Source organism: Lichenostomus cassidix, chromosome 8, assembly GCF_008360975.1.
Source record: "Lichenostomus cassidix isolate B80296 chromosome 8, HeHo_3.0, whole genome shotgun sequence".
NCBI lineage: Eukaryota > Metazoa > Chordata > Aves > Passeriformes > Meliphagidae > Lichenostomus > Lichenostomus cassidix.
In genome coordinates, this window is record NC_139489.1 from 5,741,088 (window position 1) to 5,765,983 (window position 24,896).

The 24,896-nt window shown below is 40.8% G+C and overlaps 1 protein-coding gene across 3 annotated transcripts in view; it reads left to right on the plus strand.

Moving 5' to 3' along the window:
* The window catches only part of TTC39A (tetratricopeptide repeat domain 39A), a 43,409-nt gene continuing 18,513 nt past the window's right edge, over window positions 1–24,896 (plus strand). The window contains exons 1-8 of one of the 3 annotated variants that reach the window (XM_085067620.1): window positions 1–181; window positions 10,305–10,409; window positions 17,117–17,248; window positions 17,903–17,979; window positions 18,476–18,543; window positions 20,899–20,963; window positions 22,389–22,488; window positions 22,849–22,914. In XM_085067620.1, the coding sequence (XP_084923746.1) occupies window positions 147–181; window positions 10,305–10,409; window positions 17,117–17,248; window positions 17,903–17,979; window positions 18,476–18,543; window positions 20,899–20,963; window positions 22,389–22,488; window positions 22,849–22,914 (648 nt within the window). In that variant the 5' untranslated portion in view covers window positions 1–146. Of the gene's footprint in view, window positions 182–7,888; window positions 7,927–7,964; window positions 8,261–10,304; window positions 10,410–17,116; window positions 17,249–17,902; window positions 17,980–18,475; window positions 18,544–20,898; window positions 20,964–22,388; window positions 22,489–22,848; window positions 22,915–24,896 lie in introns of those variants that run through there. The other 2 variants (XM_085067621.1, XM_085067619.1) reach the window with 2 other exon arrangements.

Sequence of the window (24,896 nt, forward strand, 5' to 3'; positions counted from 1 at the left end):
AACATGCGCCGAGGCTCCGGCTGCCGCCGCTCCACACACACCATGCGAGGTGGCTGCGGCGGCCGCCGGGGAGCAGCAGCAGCAGCAGCAGCAGCGCCAGCCCTGCCCGCCGCCCTCCCTCAGCCGCTGCCCGTCGCGACGCCTCCATGGACGCCCGCCCGGCCGGCAGCGCCGGCGCCCGGTACGCGGCTGGGGCGGGCCGGGGGGCCGGCCGGGGGTCGCCGGGGGGGCAGCGCCGCCTCCGCCGGGCTCTGGGGATGCTCCGTCCCGGGCGGGAGGAGGGGCCGGCAGCGCCCGTCGCGGCGCCGGCCGGAGCGGAGGGTTCGGCCGCGGGACGGCGTGAGGGCGGTGGGTCCGGGCGAGCCGGGGGCCGGAGCCGCTCGGGGCAGGTCGGGCCCCAGGCTGACCCCGACGGGCACTCGGGCTGTGGCCGGAGCCGCTCGGGGCAGTTCGGGCCCAGGGCTGACCCCGACGGGCACTCGGGGCTGTGGCCGGAGCCGCCTGCGGCCCGGGGGCACTGACCACCCAGGCCGGGACCACCCAGGCCGCCACTGGGCCACCTTCGGGCCGCTCTGGCCAGCGGCCTGACCGGCTGTGGGCAAGGGCTGTGCCCACCTGAGCCACCCCGGCGCAAACACTGCTCGGGCACTAACTGCTTCTTGCACTTTAAGGGGCTTTTCTTTTTTCTGAGACAAAAGCATTAGCTTGAGCTAATTACATACCTGCGCAGCAGCCTTCAGTAGTTATATGTAAATTGCTTTTGGGCTTCAAAGGGCTGCTGAAGAGCGTGTGGTGTCTGTGGAAGAGCGGGGAAGACCAGGTCCTTTTGCTTGAGCTCCTTTTTGTGTAGCTTGCAACACACCTTGACAGGGAAACACTGCCAGTAATTACTCAGTAACTCAATACCTTCTTGCTCGCCCTCATGAACAAGCTGCAGGTGGATAACTTTCTCCATTCCAGGTGTGCACTCCCACTGCCCCTAAAATACATAAACTTCCATTGTGTGCGTGTGAGAGAGTTGTTTCTTCAAAAGCTGAATCAGTCTGCAAATAACATTCTTCCCCCATGATGATGGCGTGTTAAATTTTAGACATGGCTGCGTTAAAGGTCTGTTTGCGGATTCTGTGTTTGACATAAGGAATTTGTAATGATCTGCTTTATAATCTATGCAGGAGTGGAAGCTTTTAAGAGTGCAGTTGTTGGAGAGGTCAGCTTAGAAGAGTGGTAATGGGTCTGCTCATGGTTCTCATCAAGTGTTGGGAGCAGTGGTGTGCTTTCACTCTGGCTGCACACTTTCCTTTTATCTTAAAGTTGAAAACAGCAAACATTTACTTGAGGCTTTATTTCTGCTGCAGAAACCATGATGGAAAGAAACATTTCCTGAACTTTAGATTGTATAAGCTGTACAATGGTGCTCTTTTTTTGGTGGCAATGATATTAGCTTTAGAGTTATTACAGAAGGGAGGTGGTCTAGTGGCATTTAAAGCAACAAAGTCCTGTGGGGTTTAAAACTACAGAGTGTTAGGCTTGCTGATGATAAAAAATGACCTGTCTATTAGTATTTATATCTATAACCTCCTACCTGGAAGTGCTCAAGGCCAGGTTGGATAGGGCTCTGAGCAGCTTGGTGTAATGGAAGGTGTGTCTGCCCACAGCAGGTGTTTGGAATGAGATGATGTTCAAGGTCCTTTCCAACCCTCACCATTCTATGATTCGGTGATTTTTGAGAGATTTATATAATTTTGTTGCCATGCCCTGTCTTGATAATTCTTCCACGAACCAGCAATTTTTAAATTTTTTTTTTTAACTCCAGGCTGGAAAGGTGGACTCTGTGTTTGCAAAAATGATGTTAAATGACATCACTGAATGACCTCCAGGTGTTGTGTTTGCACTGACAACAGCAGCAGGCTGAGACTGTGGTTGCATTGTGCCTCAGGAAGTTGTGAATGTGGGGAACAATGTGTGTGAAAATATTTAGAAGCAGGAAGGAGTTGGGTGAATTTTGCCAGTTTGTGCAAGTTGCCCTGAAAGTCTGTGTTACTGAAGCTGCTGGAGCACTTGCCGCAGGCTCCTCATTCCCTTTCTGGAGCTCCATCTGCTGGAACCAGCTCTCCCATTCCAGGGTGACACTGCCCTGGGATCTAAAGGGATTCAGATGTTTCTGCTACTGTGCTACAAAGTGTTGAAAAGTATGTATCAGGATTTTGGCTAGTTTGTGGAGAAAGATTACTATTTCCTTATTGTAGTTCACATTTTACTTAAATCAGTCCTTCCAAACCCTGATGGAGCTCCTAGACGGTCTGTTTTCACAGAGCTGGATTTGTGGTTTCTTTAGGTATCACATATGTTTTGGGAATAGATTATCAACTCATAGCTGGAGGGCAAAATGATCTAGTGGATTGATTGGAACTGAAATGTAAACAGGTTTTTTGAGTAGGGGTGATGAAAAATAATTTCCTGTTTTAGATATTTCCAGCTGTTGTCTTCAGCTTGATAATAAAACTTCCAGTCATTTGCTGTGAAAAAGCAATTGTCAGAAGGAAGTCTCACTGTTAGGATGGTCACTGAGACATACTTGACTTAATGGGTGGAATCTCAAATGCAAATCAAACAGAAGGCAGTACTGAACTTGCATTCCATCTTTCTCTCTAACTAAAATTGCCATCCTGAGCTGATGAAGTCTTCTCACTGCATCTGCTTCAAAGCTTTTAATTTTGACCAATCCGTGTTTTCTGTCAGAAAGGGAAAAAAATGACAGAAAGATCCCAGACTAATTGAATCTGAGTTCAAAATCAATCTTTCTTGATTCAGTGGGCAGGTTCAAGAGAGTTGTAAAGGTGTATTGAAGGGCCATGATTGAATTTTTATCTAATTGGAGAGAAAGTGGCATTGTCATTGGTCAAGATACTGTGAAGTATGCTTTGCAGATGGTTGCTGAAGAATAAAGTCAGGTTGTTGGAAGCTCTCAGAGAAACATAATCTGAAATGTCACGTAAAGCCATGATTAAAGGCAAAGCAATAATCCCTTGTGTTTTCAAGTATTTTGTGTCATCCCTATATATTATTTTTATGGCAGCCCAAGATACTGTTCAGCAGTAGAATGAATAACAAAAACATGATTTTTTTTTTTTAAGTTGGAACAAAACATGTTACAGAGTAATTTATTTTGCAAATGCTTTGCATCAATTTAATGGAAAAAAAGCCCAACCAACCAAATGAAACCAAACCAAAAAAAGAAACAGTTCAACTCCAATGAAGTACTGCAGCAAAATGCTTTTTGGGCCAGAATGTGTATTTCATCCCTTCCATGTTGGTCACCCCGCAGAAGTCTGAAAGAAGTGAGTTGTAAGTCAGCATAAAGAAGTACAAACCAGACTTCACAAATGGCTGAAGAAAGATTCCCAGGTAATTCCCTCATTATCTACCAGTCAGCCTATATCATTGCTAGGAAGTGCAGAATCCAACCAAAAGGGGGAATTGCCTGACATCCCTCCCTAAATTCTCACTGAGTCTTATTTCAGAAGTATTACAGATCTCTACCCTGACCTTGCAGTCTTTAGGAACACAAATCTCGCAGATCTTGTCTGGTTTCTTACCATGAATGTGGCAGAGTGAGTTTGCATTTTGCTTCGTGCTTTGTTTGTTTGCTGGGTGCCTAAATGTGCCCAATACCATTGCATGATAGTGGTCTAGTGCAGCTCTTGCTGATTTCTCATATGCTTTAATAAGATGAGAGATAGACCTTTAAAAATTGTGAGTAACTGTGTCAGAAGCGTGGGTGGACCAGAGGCAGTAAAACTGAAAATTCAGAGGGCTTGGAGAAAAGAGCAAGTGGGTATTGTAAGGTTGTCTAAAGACCCTTAAAACCCCCAAAAGGCATGATATCAATCATATGTGACCTTCAAACTGACAAAGATTGTACATCATCTGAATTTTAAAAAGAGGAGCTATTAAAACTTGCTAAATATTACTGTGGTCTGATTTATGATGAAAATTTACTCTTTATTGCAGCAGTCTTGGTAATTTATGTAATGCTGAATATATTTGGTTTTTTTCAGCGTTGATCCTATGTGAAGCAATTTCTCCTTTGTACATTCCGATAGATCAGTGCCACTGCAGGATGTTTGGGCTTATTTTGGCAATATGCCAGCCTGTATTGTGTGTCTTTATATATATTTTTTTTCTGTTTGATGTAGCCAGTCCTAGTAACTTGCAGTGATCACCACAGTGGTGCATTTAGCCCTCTGAGCAGTTGTGGTAGTACAAGGAAAGGGAACTGTAGAAATGACACCAGTGCATTTTATTTGTCTGAACAAACCTATCTTAATGAATTTATTGCATTGTTTGCTCATTCAACTACAGGATGAGAACGGTGAACCTAATGCAAACTAGATCCTGCTTGGTCCAAATTAAACATGGTGGGACCAAGGGCAGACCATGAGTCTGCCAATTCCTTGGTCTTTGTGCTGCTCACTGGGCTGCTTTGCCATATCCCTTTGATTTGTGAGCCTTTGCTGGAACAGAAGGGCCTTTGAAAAGACCTTTGACATTGCTGAGGCATCAATAACTCAGTGATTTCAGAGCTGAATTAACCTCAGAAATAAACAGTGTCATACTCCATGTACAACTGACTAAGATAGCCTGAATTCCAGAATTGTATCACTGTTGTGTCTCTATGCAGAATAGTTGGAGAACATGAATATTGAAACCTTTCCAGTTGCTTTTTTGTTGAAGTAATGGCATTTCTGCAGCACCAAGGAGTCTTAGACATGGGCCAGAAAAATGTTCAAGAACACAGAAAGATAAATGCTGAAGTATTACCAGCTTGGCACATGGAGCAGGAAGGGATATGGGAGAATTAATTTTCTTGCATTAGCTTATTTGCTTTTAAATTATGAAGACATTTCTGTATTGGCTGAAAACTGAATAGTAACAAATTTTTGTGAGAACTGCTTATTTGCTCTTTTCATCCAAGATGATTTCTGATCTCAAGTGGGTTTGGAAATGTTTGCAGAAGAAGAAAAGAATTCTTCCCAAGTGATACGCTTTGAGTTTTCTTTGAATGTAGAGATTTTTTTTTCAGGCCCACAACATTTGTAGTGACTGTTGCTCAAAGAAGTAAACTGTTTAGAAAAGTTGTAGTGAATTTAGGAATGACCTGGCAAACTTGAAAAGGCTAAAGGAAGTAACCCGAGGTGTATCCTGATACCTCCTAATGTCTCTGTGATTACCCAACATTAGCAGAACAGAAAATGGTGTAATGGCAAGAATTTCTATATTCAGGGGTGATCTTTTTGAAAACAGGCAGTGGGAAGGACATCCAGGTGTCAGTGACCTACCATGGGATGTGAACTGCTGACCCTTTGCACAACAAAAGGGCATGGGGAGAGACACTTGGGAACACAGCAGGGGCTGAAGACCCCCAGACATTTTCCTGTTTAGATTGTGATGGGATGAAACCCCAGGGGTTCCTTTGTTCAGAGTCCCTCCTCAGAGGCACCAGCTTGAGCTGTTATTCTGTTTTTGCACCAAGATTAAATTATTTTAAGGATTGGGACCTCTGAGACCGATATGGGAAGCCTGGGGTTGAGTCTGTCTCCCTGTGAGTGTGGGAGGTGCAGCTGTGAAGGGGCTTCAGTCCTAGCTCAGGTGATGGGAGTGTGACTGCCAGTGGCTCCTGCATGGTCAGACAGGGAAGTTCCCTGTACACTAAAATAGACACCTTTGAAATGTGCTTTGGGAGGCTCCTCATGTCTGTGAATGCTTGAAGTGTTAGTGCTGGTGAAGCTTAAATAGTGCTTGATTCTTTGTATTTTATTCTCCTCCTCCTCCGAATGAAGTTACCCATGCATGCTGCCTTAGCTGACTTATGCAGATAAGGTAGATTTGGCAGAGAAATGCATCCATATTTTGGGATATGACTGATTTAACTTGCTTTTAGTATTTCACAGTGCTGAAGGAGCTCTGGAATTACTATTAAAAGCATTACTATAAAGGCACAAACATTAGATTTACCTTCTTTTGTAAAGCTCTGATAATTACTGAGGTTGAGTATTTCAGCATTTTGCACAATATAAGGTTCAAGATGCTTTTTTTACTGAAGAAATATGTAAAACCCAGTGACAAATCACAAAGCTTATGCAGTGCAAAGTTATAGTAAGAAATCAAGTCAACATCATGCATACAGTGAAAAAAAAAGCATAAATATGGTAACTCCCATGCTCAAAAATCTTGTGTCCCTTTCCTTTTGACCATGGAAAACTTGTTTTTTTTAAGTGCTTCATTGTTCACCAATATTCCAGATTTTAATTTTGCTTACTTCTGCTTATTAATTTTGTTGGATACTGCTGTTGACACAGAAAGGATCCAGTGCTTAAGTAAAAAGGGAATTGCCTGGGATATCCCAAGAAATTGTGCTCCGACTGGAGACAATGGGGATGCAGTGGAGAAAGGAGAGCAGGTCTTACTGTAACTCCCAGGATATACTGTAGTTGTGATTTGTGAAGCAACCCCACTCATGGTCCCTGGGGCAGAGCATGATGATTTCATAAATAACAAAACCACAAGGACAACCATATGACTGTCCTTGCAAAACCTGCTGCCCGAAAGCAAAAAAGGGAAGAACCTTGTAAAACCAGCAGGGAAATGGCCTAAATGTGGAAACGTTTCAGGTCTGAGTTTCTAACATTTGTTTTCTTTAGTTAAAAGAAAACATACATATGTGTGGGGAAGGAGAGGTTGCATACTGAGGGCTGTCTGAGTGTGTAATTTGTTTCCAGAGAAGTGGTATTTAAATAAAAATCTGCCAAATCAAGTCCTGAAGAACTTGGCAGAGATAGCCAAAGCCTTCACCATACAGGGCTTTAAAGACTATCTGGAGAATACAGTATTAATTAGAAATTGTACAAACAGCTAGTGAGAGTGATGAAAAATCATTTCAGAGTAGCCCATGATCCTGCCATGGAAGCAGCCCGTTACTTTTAAGCTGTAAGTAGTAGTTATTCCCAACTAGGGGAAAAAACCCAGTAATGTCTTTTATCTCCTGCTGTGGCCCAGGTACACAGTGCTGTTAGGAACATGTAATGGAGTCATTAATGAGGCAGCCTGTGGATCTATTACAGTAATTTTTGTACCAAATGCAGCACAGGCTTTTCCTGTACAGGATGCCATAAAACCAGCAAGCGATTTAATCAGGTATGTTAATAGATTCAGAGTATCTTCCTGGAATTGTCCTTTGCTGGTTTATCATTTTTGGGTCTTCCTTCAGTGATGTATGTCTTCATTATTGGTACTGCTTTGTGTAATCTAGCAAACAGATAATTTTTGACGTTAGATGCTCCTGGAGAAACTAATTTATCTAAGTTAGATTGTAGCTGATCAACTTCTGCAGTCCAGCTGTCATAATGAGAGGGAGGACTGCTAATACTGCTTGTAGTTATGTACAGGGCTGGTATTGCTGATGTGCCAGCAAAGCAGTTCAGGGGAATACAGTTTCATTTTGGGCAAAATCAGCCAGATGAGCTCACTCTACTGATTAAATTGTTAGTGCCACATTTTCCATGGCATTAAAGAGGGATTGTTACAAAGAGCATGTAAAGTCTCAGTTCCTCCCAAAGGTGCAGGAACTAACAAAAAGCAGCAGTTTGGCTGCTGTGTTGAAACCTGTTTTGTGGAGAATGCTTGCTGGGAAGTACTTGCTTGTCTCTCTTGCCAGTGTGCTTCTCACATTTGCTGCAATTACTGCCTCAGTGCTGCCTGTCAGCTGCTCTAGTTTGACTCTCCGTTCTGGTTCATAGTTTTCTGATGTGGGCCACTGCCACATGCAGTAATTCTTGTTGTTTCAGGTCTGTAATTACAGGGGCATTTGGCTTCTGCCTGGTCTGGACAGAAGGAAAGGTGGCTGATGCTGCTGCTCGTTCCAGGCAGGTCTGTAGCTCAGAGATCCGCTGGCAGCCTCCAGCCCCTCCTACATTAGAGGTATCCAGCCGTATTTATATCCCGTGGCACACGAACCCGGTGTGCCACGGACTGGCTTCCCAGTGGCTCATTTGCAGGCTGCGGCCGGTGAATTAGCGCTGCTGCTGTTCCCTGGCAGTGTCCAATCGCTCGGTGAGGTGCCGCAGGCAGGCGCTGCCCTGCGCTCCCACCGGGACTGCCACTCGCAGCTGGCTCGGGAGCACCGAGCTGCTGATGGTCGAGCCTAAAAGCTGTGTGGGCTTACAATGACTATGTCAGAACACGCAGGAGACTCAGCAGAGAGGTGAGTAGCAGCACACAGCGTTTTCCATTTGGCTTAGAGGCAGTTCTGATCCTGCTGTTGGAGGCAGGAGGGAATCTGCAGCCCACTGAAGCATGACTAATCAGTTTGCTAAAATGCTGAGCACCCTCGAGTTTTAAGTATTTCTGCCCTGTTGTTAAGGGGCATTTATGTGAGGTGTGTATTGTGTCCAGGTCTAAAGCCCTTGACTTGGGAGCTACATCCTGTGGCAGGTTTCCTTGGAGTATGAGGGAAACGTGCAGCTTGTGCTTCGCTGCTGCTGTGGGTAGCACTGTGTTAATTGTTATTCCAGAAAAGATGCCAAGTAATTATTGTATCCTATTTCTGCTTTGAGCTTCAGCAGTGGTTTTATTCTTTGTCATCTTTCTGTTTCAAAGAAATGTTTTGAAAAGGTTTATTTGTATTGAATGGGGTAATTCTCCTGCATGACAAGAAATGAACAAACAAAAAAACCAGGTAAAATGTTAGTCATCTATATATTTTAAAACAGGTGAAGATGTGTTTTATATAACATTAAATATGCTATTTGCTTCAGACACAGACTTAAAAAAAGGAAGGTAGGAGTTTTAATACCATAAGCAATAATTGACAGAATTTTAATTATTAAGTAGGGCTCAGAATAGTTAGGTGGACATGATACTGCATTTTGTGTGAGACAGATGCCAAGAATTGGTTAATCAATGCTTGCAAAGCACTTGGAGATTGCCTTGGGTGCAGAAGGATTTGCAGTGGATCTGAAGTTGTGATGACAACAGCCACTAGGAACAGCGTCACATAATGCTTCTCTCGAATTTACAGTCCTGCTTTTTATATATATAATTATACTCTTTATTTCTTTTCAGTCATTATTCCTAAAACCAAACCACTGCTGCAGTGGGTGGTTATTACAGATGCTATCTGCCTGTGCTCTGCTCCCCTGCCTTTTCCTTAAGATGTTATCAGGACTTTGCTTTCTGTTTTTCATTCCAGCCTTCGGTGTTGTGCCATTTTTTAAGGAACTAACACAGTGTCTAAGTCACAAGATAGATCACATTAGTTAGAGCTGTTTAGAATCAGGAAGATGATGAGGATTTGTTAGTATTTTGTTGGAGGATGCTTTGTACATGCTTGTATACAATCTGTTAGTGCAGTGTAGCCCTTTGATCATTAGATGCAGATGTTTCAACTGTCCTAACACTGGCTAGGTGACCTTAACTTCATTAGTGCAAGGCTTTATTGTTTCCTGTGTGGATTTTTTTTTTGTCCAGCAGTCCTGGTGGTGATGAACTTGGGCCAAACTAACTCAGCTGGTCTGTATTATCCTGCTGCCAGTAACTTAAAAACCAGCTGAGAACCCTTGTGACAGGTCAGGCTGACATCTGAATGCTGTAAAGGAGAACAGCCAGTGCAAGTCACTGGGAGTCTTCTGACTTTGAGATACAGCAGCAGATTTTTTCTTTGAGTGCACTAGCACTTAGGGACAGTGATGGTCTCAGGAACATGCATAATTTTAACCCACCTGTGACTTTGTAGTGGTCTGTTGCTCAGAGACCACACTCAGCATGAGCTGAACTAAGGCAGGTATTCCAGCAGCAGTCAGTGTAATATTCTGATGCAGATTGCCAATGTCTCGTCCTTAAAGTGATAACATGATCATGGTGTCACCAGCCTGGAGTCTGGCAGCCTTACAATCAGATGTGCATTGTCACCCACTGCTTGTTTTGCTGGTACCTGAACTCCTCAAATTGCTGTGCTCCCACATGGCAAATTCTGCACGTCCAGGTTCGTACAAAAAGTATGTGCAGTTTGTCTTCTTTTGAGAGACTTCAATTGCTTTTCACATGATAAAAGCATAGTTAAAAAAAAGAACCCAAAACCCCAAATCCACAAACATAATAGGAATCACTTTCACTTTTTGCAATCACTAGAGATGAAATAGGTTATATGAGGGAATAAATCTGGAATTGAGGAACAGGAGTTCAAATGTAGCAGTAATGCACTAGTAGAAGGAGAACAGATGTGCTGAGTTTATTATTTCTTCTGGCAGGTCATCTACGTCAGACCTCAACGTGGCGCTGCGTGAATGTATGGCAGCTCTGGATTTATTTCTTAACAACGAGTTCTCGGATGCTTTGGCTTCTTTACAAGCAAAGTAAGTTGATAAGATTTCCTAGTTTTTCTCTGTTTACTTTTCCTTTACTTCACCATCTCTCAGGAGATTTTGACCGGACAGCTGGTTCTCTGTTAATAGTTGGTAAGTTTGCATGGTCTTGGTTCAGAAGGGGGTGGTAGGTTAAAATGTTAAGTGCTGGGGAACACAGGTAAGTGCTTTACACTTGTGTGAATATTGATGTCCAGAGAAGTAACCCCTCAGCTGTAGTGCAGTATGTGAGATTCTTGTTCCTGGAAGAGTAAAAACCATCTTCTGTCACATTTTATTTTCGTCTCCTTTTCCATGTTTTTCTGCATACTGTGAGAATTTGAACATTTATAATTTTTTATAATTTTGTGTCTCAATTCATGGTCAATTGCTCATTTAAGGTTTGAGAAACATTAGCTACAACTTCTTTTGTTGTTCTTGCAACCACTTGCAGAAACTTTCTCACAGCTTATTTTGCAATTCGGCACTGTGGTCATGCACTCTGTTTCCTAATTATGTTGCAGCCTAACATGTAATGAGTGGCCCAGCTGCAAGCAGTGAGGTCATAAAATAGTTTCTAAAAATTGTTGTGTCTTTACAACGTCTGTGATCTGTCATACCTGTGTTCCTGGCTTGTTGAAGTCTGTGGTTAATTTAAATTTCTCCCCCACCCACCCAATTTGCTCCATTTATTTTTTAGCCACCAGCAAATTACATCATGCCTTCTTTTGGGACACTGGAATGGGAAACAAGTAAAATTCATAGGTGATGCAGTAGTGTGTATTTGATATGCATCAAGGGTAACTACAATGAATACTACAGATCTCCTTTGCTGATGCCAGAATCTGTAGCTTAGCCATGGAAGTCCACTCTGGGAAAGACATTAATGATGAATTGTAGCATCAGCTGGATTAATAATGCTGGGTTTATTCACAGCAGTATTGTTTAGTGTTTATATATCATCAGGAGATATAATAAAAATGGTAAGAAGAATAACTACTGTGTTTTGATTAAATTCTGACAGTAAAGGCCCTGTGCCCATCTGGGAATGCTCACTGAGTGCTTAGCATAAAATAAGGGGATATTTTATTGCAGCAGGTTTCCAAAACACTGCAAAAGCTGGTGAGGCTGTGGGCTGTTTTTTCTGTAAATCCATTTTTCTCCTGATGCATATGGTTTTCATTCAGCTTTCGTTGGGCTCTGCAGAACATATTTCATGAGCTGATACTCTGTTTTTGTACCTGACTGTATTCCACACTGCAAAACCATTTTGAAACTAATTTTTCATATTAGCCTGTTGTTATGAGGAGGCCCTTATTCCTGTTGCCTTTGGCAGTGAGGGAAATGGAGACTTATGATCTTTGTGAGTGCAATGAAGAAACAGAATGCTGGATTTCCCCACAGATTATATCCATAATGGACACAGTCCATCTCTTTAAGGAATGAGAAGAGTTGCAGAGTGGGCACATGTGGTAGTACTGAGGGTTTTGCTTAGGAGCCATCAGCTCCTCACTGTTCTCTTTTAGTGTGCTGAGATTTGAAATTAATTTTCACAGTCCATAAACATACTATCACTGCATAGAGAAATACTTTTCAGTTTTTACATGCTTGTGAAGAATTTCAGGTCTTAGATTTTTGCGGCTTTAACGCTTCTGGTGTAGGACATATTCTGCTCTGTATTACATTATTGCAGTTTCACTAAATTACTCACATTTGGCTTCCACAATAAGTGTATTTTCAACTAATTTGTACCATGTGAAACTGACAGCAGATTTGGCACAATGTGTGAGGCTTAAAATCAGAAGAGCTTTCCTAGCAGCTTAAAAATAAATATCTGAGGATGGTGTCTAGACTTGTGTTGAGGTAAAGCTCTTTTTTTCCTGTTAGAAAAGCAAATCCATCATAAAGAAAAGCAAATCCATTATAAAAAAGAGATCTCATTTCATAGGAAAAATACATTTGATGTTTTTCTTCATGTTGCATAATTTTCTTGTTTCCTGAGCTACCTTTTAGAGTCAGTTTTCATTGTTCTCATTAACAATCATTGTACAATAGTGAGTTCTGATTATCTTGTGCTTTCTGCTTTAAATTTAATTAAATTTATCTTTTATATGGAGTACCCACACTGCATCTAAAAACTCCTAAGAAATTCCTAAAGCTCAGTCGCCAAGCACAGTGATTTTCAATATGTAGCATGTTAACTGTGACATGTGTAACAGTGAAACTCTCCAGTCACTGGAGTAGGGAAAAAAAAATCTCATCTTCCTTCTCAGCCCTTAGATATAGAGGAAATTCATCAAATGCTGACTGGATTTCAGCCCTCATGTAATTGCAAGCAGACAACAATAAATTAAAGAGTTGATTCTGGTGACATGTCCCCTTCCCTTCCCAAGACAAATGCTCAATATTTTAATAATTATCCTGAAAGAAAGCATAGCATAATCACTTGATAGCTTGCTGATGTCAGCTCAGTTGGGAGAATGGTAAATAAGATAAATTCATGATAGAATTATCTGGACCATTGGATGAGCTGCACCACATGTGTTACTGCTTGAAATATTATAGGAATAATATGACAAAGATTCATTCCAGGTTGTTGACTTTATTCTGAAAATGGACTCCAAAAAAGCACTGATGTTGTTTGGTGGAATATTATTTCTAGAATGACTGTGTTTTGAAAGCTTTCTCTGGGAGCTGATCTCCCAAAGATCAGGTGTGATTGTCACAAATGGAGAGTGGTGACAGAACAGGGAGAAGCACACCCAGGTAGAGTAAAGGTCTAGACAGTGTTTGGATTAATATGTTGCACAAAGCTTGAGTTAGCCATTTATTGTAAGGAACGTCGTGAACATGAGGAAGGTTATTATTTCTAGGGGGTTTTATCTCTTTTTACCTCATGTCTGGAAGAACACAACTTTTATAGTCTTTGTTAATAAATTAATTGCTACCAAAACCTAACTAAATGGTTGGTTTCACCTCTTCACTGAAAAAATGTAGTCGGTTCGGAATTTTGGGAAATGGCTTTGATTGAAAAGGCTCAGGGATTCTCTTGCTGAAGCACAGCTTTTTGGCTTGGGCCATCCTGGTTGCTTGTGGTAATGAGGGAGTTGGCTGGGAGCAGACTGGAGAGATCTTTGCTGGTTGTTGATTTATTGCTGCTGGGGAATCTCCACAGGAAACAGGTTTTTACTGGAAAATGTCAATTCATCAAATCAGAGCATTTCTCTGGAAGCCTCTGCCATAGATCTAATGGGTTGTTTGGACATTGGGTGGAACTTTGGATCAAAGATGAGGAAAGCCTCAGGCCTCCTGTGACTACATTCTCCTGATGCAGGTTTATTTTGGGCATTGATCTTTCACTTTTGAGTCTTCCTGGATGAACAGACTGTTGACTGGTCTGTGGAGGATCTTTTTCACTCCTTGCTGTTGGATTTGTTTTAATTGTTGAAAGCATCTTGATACTAAATCAACATATGAACTTGAACCTGAGGTTTCTGTAACTTAGTAACGCATGCCCTGTCTGCTGGATTACTGCTAAAGGATCTACAGAAATTATTTTGGACACTCTGTTTTTCACAGAAGATTACTAGCCCGGGGTTAATTCTGAGGTCAAACCAAACCAAGGTTTTGATTTTCATACTTCAGCTGGAAAGGTGTGACTGTCCTCACTTAAGCATTTGTTTTCAAGCAGGAATAAAAATGTTCTCCAACAGCTCTGAGAAAGGGCAGTACTGCAAGATGAGAATGATTGCACCATAGTTGGAGAAGAGGCATGTGGCAGAACTCCATAAGTGCCTAAAGATATTACTTATAATCCTCTTATTCAGTCATGTGATACCAACTCCTGGGATAAGTCATTAATCACAATATTAGTTGTATTTGTGTCGTACAGGCTTGTTAACTCCAGCAATGTCCTGAGGAAATTGCTGCTGAGGAATCAAAAGAAGTAAAATGATACCAAGTTTCATTCTGGATCCATCCATATAAAACCCAGGCCTTGAAACTCCTGGCAGTATGCCAGGATGTAGCTGGCAACTTTAATTGAATGGTTAGTAAAAATAGCATAGACAAGTTGCGTTTCTACCAGCATCCCCACCCCTGAAAAAAAAAAGAGCAAATTTGAATGTTGCTAAATACCAGTTGGCTAATGATAGACATTAATTATTATCTCCTTTAAATACCAGAAGCAAAATAGATGAAACCATTGATTACAGAAGGGGTGGTTTGATTTCAGAAACAAATTACTGCAGAGTGAAATCCCTCTTCACCACATGTATGTGAAAAGTACCAATTTTCCTTTTAGTGTAGTGAATTCAATATTTATCTGCTTTGATTTTGGAAGCAAATTTCTATAATTTTTAAAGGGTACTATTTCAATCACTTCCCTCTGCTTTGAATTTGAGCCTCTGGAAGGGTTTTAGTTTGGTAAATACAAGATGAAGTGTGTTTTTCTGCACCCAGCAAGGCTGATGAATAATCAAACGAACAGAAACACTTCATCAAGCTGGCATTTTACTGTGTTCATTTTTTCTACTTTACATTATCAGTCTACTGAAAGAATCATGATCTACGAGGCCAAGATAGAGCTGTCCTGACTCCACTGGCTTTTAAACTATTTTTTCTATTATCTGTCTGTTCTTCTTAGCTTGCAAATCAGATGGATAGCAGCACAGTCTGGGCTTATAGCACTTATGGCACCAGGTGATTTCCCAAAACAGCTTTTCTGCTAGATTGGTTTAGATGGTGAGGGCAAGTAGGAATTAAGGGCAGCCACAAAGCATGGACTGCAGTGAAATTTAAAGATGTGCACTGCAAATTCCTTCAGTGCAGCCACCCTGCTCTGTGCCATGTGTGCTGGAAAAAGGAGCCCTTCATCATCAGTGTGAGGGTTGGCAAGAGAAGCACCAGGTCTGTGTCACCACTGTGAGTTAATAGATCATTGATTAATGTAGGGTTGTCTGAAATTATCCATTAAATTTTCTTTCAATTCAGTCCAGATATGAAAACTTGGGGAGGCAAATGTATTTTCAGGAGGAAATTAAATGGATCGAAGTGGTTTTAAAGTCTGGCTTTTCTCCTTGAAACATAACGACAGGATAAGAGGAGATGAGGTTGGAAGGCACCTCAGGAAGTCACATACTCAAACAGGGCTGTTTTGAATGCCTGCAGTACAGACTCTACAACCTTTCTGGATGATTGTGCCAATGCATGGTCACCCTGACTGTAAAATGTTTCCTGATGTTCAGACAGATCCTTCTGTGCTTCAGGTTGTGCCCATTGCCTCTGATCCTGTCCTTGGACACCAGTGAAAGAGCCTGGCTGTGTCCTCTTTGCTTCTCCCCCTCAGGTATTTCTATATATTATAGGAACCCCCTGAGCTTTCCCTTCTCCAGCCAGAACAGTCCCAGCTCTCTCAGCCTTTCCTCATAGGAGAGATGTTCCAGTCCCTTGATCATCCTCACCACCCTGCTCTTGAGTGTGTCCATGCCCTGAGGAGCCCAGAATACTCCAGGTGGGGTTTCAGCAGTGTTGTGCAGAGGGGAGGGATTCCCCCTCTCATCCTGCTGGCAGCAACACTCCTCTTAATGCAGCCCCATCTTTGTCAAGGGCAGGTTGCTGGCACACCACTTTCTCCTTGAAAGGAGAAGAAAATGAAGAAGCACCTGAAGTAAACACATTGAGAACAGGTGTGCTGAGGGTGGAGATTTTGAAAGGATATCCTTGTTTGACTGCAAGTATTTTTGAGTATTCCCTGCTGTATAGAGCTATCTGATCTGTTCTAGAGTGTAAACAATTGAAATAGCAATTGTTGCTCCTTAGCAGTATTTGTCTTAAGTCGTGCTATTTGTCAGGTGTGCATTAGTAAGGTCTACAGAGAGTTTCTGTGTCAGGAATTTATTTGAGCTTGCCCTTCAACGTATTTCTCAACTCGTCCTTATTAGACCTCTATGCCTGAAGATATTTTGTTTCACTTGCAGAGGATTACACCAGACATAGATATTGGCTAAATGCTCTAAATGTGAGCAGTGCATAAACCCTACTTCCTGTCAGAGGAAAGGTACCAGCAATGGCTGCACAGATGAATTATTTGTTTTTCTGGTACTAATGCCAAAGTTTTTTACTTTCTCCAAAAGGGGCACCATGTGAAACCCTACAGAAAAATATTTAAGTTGAATAGATTGGGGTGGAAGATTGACAGAAGGGAAGAGTAGGAAAAAACTATACTTTTTGACATAGACTCTAATGATTGTGGTGGGAAGATCTGTTTCAAGGAGATTCTATTTTGGCTGTGGTTATAGTATTGTGTTACTTATCTCCCTGAGCTTGTGCTGAATGTCCCAAATTAGAAGAATATCAGCTGGGTTTGTGTTGTGTGTTGTAGTATTTATTAGATACTTTTAAAAAACCCCACCATGATTCTATTTTCTCTGAATGGTGAGCCTTGTGATTAATTTCTGTGCTTTGTTTGTTAAATACCTATCCTCAGCTCAGCATTGATACATTCTAGCAGAGTATGTAGAACTATAAATTCGATTTCTTGTACAAATCTCTATTTATTACTGTTTCTTGATTATTTTTCATGTCCTTTGTGTTTGATTTCTTCATTTAAAACTTTTTCCCACCAGGCTGGTACATTTCTGGAATTGGATTTGGATTTGTTTTTTGAAAGCAATAATACAATCAAATCAGCCACACTTTGCACCTTGTGTTTCTTTCAGAACTAAAGACAGCATGTATCATGCCCTGACTTATGCCACCATACTGGAGATGCAAGCTATGATGACATTTGATCCTCAGGACATACTGAATGCAGGAAACACAATGAAGGAAGCTCAAGCCACCTGTCAAAGGTAAGAGTGGAAGAATTCAGCCAGTAAATAGCTCCTCCATGGGAAAGTTTTGAAAGACATACTGGATAAAAAAGGAAATGTAATCTCACAGAAATCATAGGAAAACTGATGTTGGAAGGGACATCAGGAGGCCATTTAGTCTAGCCTCCTGCTCAGAGGAGGGTCACAGCACATAAATCAGGGTATTCAGCAGTCCAGTCTGGATAACTTCAGTTTACCACAATATCTGATTTTTCTTGTCAATGAGATTTTGTCCTGTCTGCAGTCTTGGTTCTGCAGTGTCTGGAAGTTATTGACAGTGTTCAAACACTGCAGAATGTTCCCATGGGTGATGGTTGTACTGCATTTCTCAGTGTCTGAGTCAACTGTGCTCCCACTTTTGCACCCACATGCACCCTACACACACAAAATAAATCAAAACACCTCCTTATCCCCCTCCTTTGTCAAGGCAGATTTCTGTGCATGAAGGGCAAAAGACAGATCCCAGAAGGACTGTGTTGACTAAGCTCTCTATGGATTGTGCTGAAATTTGTGTGTGTGGTGAGATGACAGGGGGTTGGTGAGCACTGGAGGCATGTTAGTGACTCACCTGAAAGACATCATTCTCTGTCATTGATGCTTCTTGTTCAGAATGACCAAACTGACTTTTTGCAGATTTAGGAAGAAATCTACTGTAGCTGATTCTATCAACAACCTTGTGCACAGGCAAAGCCTTGAACACTTCACTGAAGGTAACATCTTTCATATGCATCACGTTTTCCTTTTTTATTTATGCAGTTTGAATCATGTAGAATTTTTCACTCAATTTGCACTTGGAAATTGTGAATTCACTGGCAAAATCACTGATCTGGCATTTGCTGGACCACATGCCAGTGTTTTGGCTATTGCTGTGTAACCAATCCAAAATCACTGGTTTTGTTGATTTCTGACTCAGCACACCCAAAAATTTCCAGGCAAAAAAATATCTAGAAAGAAGTATTGAAATGCCTATAAAGGTACTAGATCCAGGAATTTGTGGAAAGCACCAGAAAAATTCTTGCAAAGTTTCCATAACTGTGTCTTTTTGTTTGGAGTTACATCCGTAGTCTAGAACTGAAACACTACAGCAAATTTGGAAAATATTTTTCTCAGTTTGAGCTCTTTGATCTTATTCCTATATTAACGGGTTAAGCGTTTTTAGTTACTTTTTGGCTGATTGATTTTTCTTCTCTCTCTGTGTGATGTTAGAGGAAATCCATGCAGAAATCTGTTATGCTGAATGTTTACTTCAGAGAGCAGCACTCACATTCCTCCAGGTATGGATTCCTGCATGGCTCTTGGGGTAAATACCTTACAGGGTTTTTTTCCTAAATGCACTGGTAGAAGACTATAGTTTTACCTAATGGGTCCTTCACCTGGATCAAGTCTGAATTTTATCTGGTCTATCTGCTGATGAGATATTAAAATGTTAAATTATCCCTTATGGTTATCAAAAAATGCTGATCTCAACACACACAGTGCTGAGTGCCCTGTGACACCCTTCTCTATTCCCTTTTGGATGTGTGAAATGTAACTACAGCAAGCACCAAATTTCAAATGATGTGTGTTGGGATATCAGATCTGAAAAAAATAAAAGACAATGAGATGGTCATTGAAGCTGTGCTGGAATACAAGCAAGACACTTGAGTCTGGCTGGTGCTTGCTTCCCCAAGGCTGCTCTCTCACTGGTTTGTCCTTGAACAGCTTTTATTGCCTGCATAACTATTAGGCTCCACACATGCTTTCTCCTTAACAGTGTTGCCTGCCTTTAAAAAAGGGGAGCTCTCCCTCTTCTTTGGATTTTCTCTGTCTGTACTAATGAAGCTTGATTTGTTTGATGGAGAAACATTAGCAGTACTGACTTGGGCTCCAGCATGCAATTTAAATTGTTAGTCAGAGTTGAAATAACTGATTTTACTTCTTGATTTGGCTGTACTTGCTCTATGAAAGTGGGCCTCTTCATTTGTCAAGGGGATAATAAGAACCACAGTCAGAAAAAAAGATTCTGCTTCTTGGCTCAAGGGTGCTGATAGGAAATGGAATGCAGGTGGTGATTTTATAGTGTTTGGGAATTGCCAGGTGGGCTCTGATTTATGTTGCTTATGACAGTTTATGAACCGTGTAACCTTTTTCAGCCATCTGCTAAGTCCTTCTGCTAGAAACTCTTGCTTCATGGCAACACCCATAATCAGAGGAGCTTCTAGTAGTTTCTAGAGTGCTGATGGTGGACTTTGAAATGGCCAAGGTGGAGCTTCCTCTGTTCATTTTCCTTTGTGATGGGTAGCCTGTAGCACTGGGGGCAGTTTGGTTGATATCTGAAGCTATGGAGCCAAGACTTTTCAGAACTTCTCCGTTACAAGAAAGGAGAATTTTAAAGCAGTGTCTCTTGGTTTTAAGCACTATTTTCACAGGTATCTGTTTATGAAAATGTATATAGACATGAGAAATTCAAGAGTAAGAAAATAATTTCTTGTTCTCTTTAGCAAAGGCCTGTTTGCTTTCTCTTGTCTTCTGTGTTTAATTTTTCATGAACACATGAACTAATTTTAAAAATTAAACAGAAGCACTTGGTTCCAACAGCTACTGAAGTAGGTTAGTTTTGATGCTTAGTGTAAGTTACCAATCCAGTTGAAAACACATAAAAAGTAGTCTCAGCATTTTTCAAGGACTGAACAATTCTCACATTGGCTGTTCCTGTTGGTATCATTCTGAGTGTAAACATTTTAAAACCATCTTCCTTCCTTGTTCCATTTTCCATTAAAAGTAAAATATAACTTCATCTTTACACACGGTTGGGTGTGCTGCACCCCCAATATGCTGTACTTAGTTATTACACCTAATTAATTCATCTAATCCATGCTATTTTCTCCACAATGTTCTCTTATGATTTTTCTGTGATGATATCTTCTGTTAAAACATGTAGACTCTCTGTCTTACACCAGTCAGATACCAAAACAAACCAGAATGACAGGTTATACATGATAAGTGAGGCTAGAAACTGCCACCAAAAAGTTATGGAACTAAAGAGCCTCTACCTAATGGTCCCACAGATAGTTTGTTGTAATTTCTCAGTTTGTAACAGCTTATAATGTAACACGTTATCCTACTGGTATGGATTTCATATATGTATATATGAATATTCAAACCAGAAAGAGCATATCCTGCATAATTTTACTGACCCTGCTTCCCTCTTAGGATATGAAACTATGTTCTGTAGACTCCTGAGGACAGGCAGTTACTTGTGAACATTTCCTGGCTCAGTACCAGATACATCTTAACTACACTCAAGGACAAATGAGAGAAAGCTATTTTTTGAAACAGCTGCAAATGCATATACCTGAGGTGACATCTATTAGCTTAGTCTCTGTGCTCATTAGTGCAAATTCAGATGGTCCAAAGGTGACAAGGGCTTAACTAATCACAGCAAGCATTAGAATAAAGTGCCTGTGTCTGAACAGAGTAAGAAATATTTTAATACAGAAAGGAAATCCTAAATCCATGTATTGTGTCTCAGAGGTTTATCTTGTCTGTGTGATGCTGGTTATGTTCCAGGTGTGTGTTCATCTTAAGAAGACAAAAGCCCTTTATAATGCTTACAAATTCATATTACTCATGTGTTTCCATTCCAACAGGATGAGAATATGGTCAGCTTCATAAAAGGAGGCATCAAAGTCCGTAACAGTTACCAAACCTACAGGTGAGTCAGAGTGATGATGTGATTAAGTGCACTCTCTCAGTAAAAAGTGCTGCTGGTGAAGTTATCCTATTCACAAATTCATTACTGTTGTATTTGAGTCTGTATTATGGGCCTCATGTCTATGGATTTTCTCAGCCCCCACAGATTCTTCTTTTGCATTACAAAGGACATTAACATTACAGTTGATTTGGATTGTGGAGATAGTGGACTCTAACTCTGTTAACTCCCAAGGTTTGCCTGCTTCAAGTACTATATCCTTGAAATCGTGTCAGATAAAAACTGTTCTAAATGATGTATTATTCATTGTGTCTGTTCAGCACAGTTTGGAGGTCTTGTAGGCATTAGGCATAATGAAATGGCATTTCTTTATAGTTCCAGCTGCAGCTTTTGGGAGCATTTAAAACCAGTAGCTGAAGCCCAGTAAAAGTGAAGGCTAAACATGCATCGTATTTTATTTATTTTAGAATTTTAAATTGTGATTCAGAGTGGGCACAAAATGTCTTCTGCCCAGCAGACACAAAACAGCATCAAGTTCAGGTTCTGCAGAAGTCCACTGGAATGGAGAAAAATGACAGTGTCCATATTTGTGTGGGTTGAAGCTGATTTTAAATGCAGGTCCATTGTAAAGGCTGCACTTAGAGGGAATAGTGCTGAGTCTATTGGCAATGACCATCAATGAAAATGTGACAGCCTGAACACAAACACATGCTTCCATTAAAACAGTGTTTTTCCTCTCTTAATAATTAAACTAAAAATAAACTAAAACAGTGGTGCAAAAACCACATAGCTATAGAAAACTTGGAGGCAAATTACTTTCAAACTGATCTGGATTACATGGGAAATAAAGGAACACTGCAAAGATGAGACCTATAAAAGTCTCATCTTTGGTAAAAGTCTCATCTTTGGTAAAAATCTTTGGAAAAATAAGGTAAGGTAATTTCTGACACACCTGCCCATTTTAAAATATGTATTACAGTTTTCTTTTCCTATATATAACAAAATGTTCTTTTGAACATGCACAAAAAGAGAATATTTAATCCAGGGATTAGTGAAACCCAAGTCAAATTTGCTAACTTAAATTCTCATGTACTTCCCCATCATCTCTTTTTGCAGTAGTAAAATTTGGTGCTTCTCCCAACAGCCATCCTTGAAAATTTTTCAGGCCAAAATGTGGTTGAATATTGATTATGTCTGTTTGACGGGAATTCTTCTTCAGGACTCCACATTTTTTAATTTATGGTAGTGTGACAGAAACGGTTTATTGATAAATCCAACAATGTTGCAGATGTTGTTCACTTGGGTGAGGTGACAAATTGACCTTTTTTGAACTACTCCAAAATTCAATCTAATTGGATTACTTTCTTACTGAATTGTAATTAATCATGTTATTTACTGACAGTGTAACAGAATCTTGTGCATTTCCAGGGAGTTGGACAGTCTCATACAGTCCCCACATTATGTCAAAGGAGAGAACCATCTTCATTTTGAGGGAGGTGTAAAGCTTGGAGTTGGAGCATTTAACCTGGTATGTACCAACAGTTCTTACCCTGAAGTCCTGCTACATCCTGGAATTTGAATTCCTGAGAACTTCCACTAGCATAAGTTCTGAAACATGCAAGAAGTACTGGAGTTACTAAGCACATGCTGTGTAAATATATTTCTGTGTAGGGCATCCTGGAGACACAAGGGGCCTATATGAAACAGATATTTCTGTTTAAATTGTATGTAAAACATAGCAGGTGTATACATTTACCCTGAAAATTGTTTTTAGTAATTAACTAAATTTTATTAACTATTTCTTGTGTTTAGAAAAATTGCAGGAGGCAGTGGGTAGCTGAAAGTCAGAAAGTTGGTTACTGCATAACTCTTGCATTTTTCTCTGTAGACATTGTCCATGTTTCCTGCACGGATTCTGAGATTACTGGAGTTTGTTGGATTTTCTGGAAATAAGGTAAATGTGAACTAAATATTATTGGTACATTCCTCTCACACTTAAATAAAAAAATGGAGACAGGAGTTTCTCTCTTCGTCCTCACACTGGCTGTAACCCTGTGGTATCACACATACACTGTGACATGCTTTCATGCAGCTCAGTTTTGCTTTATATTTTTGTCTGAACTATTGCACTTCAAAGGTTGTCATACCATTGTTCAGTGATGAAAGAGTTGTGAAACACGGTAAAGGCGATGGTTAGTACAGGGATGTCAGCTTATTCAGGTTTTTAGTTACTGGTCTTTTGATGTAGGCTTGGGCTCAGAAATCTGTAGCCAGAAGTGTATTTCTAGCCTTTGCTATATAATATAGCTTATTTGGTAGTTATTGTCATTATGGGGTCTAAATGGTCCTGACAGGTTCTTGCATGACAGGGATAAAAAACTCTATCTCATTTTCGCTTTAATAGCAACTGGTAACTTGAGTGTGGCACCTAAATTCTCCTGTTTTAGGGAATAAGTGCTTTTTTGCCTGTAGAGTAACCAGTCTGACTTCTGTTGTTTGAGCAAGCTGTTCAAGGAAAGAAGTTTAGTAATGGAGCACCAGAAAACTCACGTGAGGATGAGAAAGTGCTGTGCTACTGCTTTGTGGATTTGTAGTTTCAAGAGAATACTAAATTGATAGGAGTATAATTGCCTTGATACCTTGTACCTGTCCTTGTCTCTCTGCCAGCAGAACATGAGATTCACTCAAAGCAGGGCTCCTGGATTAAGGAAACATGGTGCAGATTGTGATTCCTTTAACCTAAACAACTAGACACATTTTTCATAAATGCTGGGTAAGGTAAATATCTGATGCAAGCACAACAAAACCCATGTAAACAAGTTAAGTTTTAACTCTTTTATAATGCCTTCTATTTACAAAACAAATTTTAAGGAGAGAAGTATCTTTTTATCAGAGCTGAAGCCTTGCATGGCAGGTGAATAACAGTCATCATCATTTTATTAGTTTACAGGATCTTATATCTGAAAATGAAATGTCTTATTGAGAAACAAAGAGCAGAGTATGGATTACAATGTAAAAATTTCCAAGAGCTGACCAGGAGCTATTTCACAAGCAGTAAAGGCAAAAATCAAATAGTTCTACCTGTCAGTTTCAACTACAAAAAGCATCTAAAGCAAAATATTCTCTTAGAAATGTAAAGGCAATTCACATGCCAGTAGAGTTCTGAGAATACTTTGGTGAACACTCATCTTACTACTGCAGATGGAAATTGTCCCTCTAATTGAGTTTCTTTTGGCCCTGGGATTTCTTGCATTGGCTGTGAGTGGGCTGATATTTGTGTTGATGAGTCAGCTCCTATTACAGTTTCTTAATAACTCACTGAAGCATGACCCAGATTAACATAAATTTGAGCAAAACCCTGTTGTGGGCACACCATACAAAGGAGTATTTTAAACATGTTGATCAAAGTTGATTGATGGCCATTTATTTTAACACCCTAAAAAAGACCCTGCATTTAACATTTGTGAGTCAGGTGCCTAAAGCCACAAGCAAAATTGCAATTGCATATGCAGTCCTTTCCAGTGATGGTTTTCCAAAGCTTTCAACAAGACAGTAGACAAGTGTCTAGGAGGGGAAAGAAACAGTGACAGAGGAGAGGAAAGTTTGTGTCATGTGCTGCACTTATCCAGAAGAAAGGAGTTTTTTTATACCTGTGTTTGATGTTGCAGTCTTTTCCTGTAAATGCTTACTCTGAGTATCAGATTGTGCAGCAGAGTCATGGTTAGTGCCTTAAGCTGTTTCCAGATTACCTGAGTGAGCTACAGGGCACTGCAGGACATCTTGATTTTGGTGTGGGTCATGTGTTTATTAAAATTGGATACAAAATTGCATTGTGTGATGTTCCATGATACCAACCTGCCTGGAAGCCAGCAGCTTTGCCCCTGGGGACTCTCCTTGTCTGTGAGTCATGTCATGGGGAACAGCAAATGAGGATGT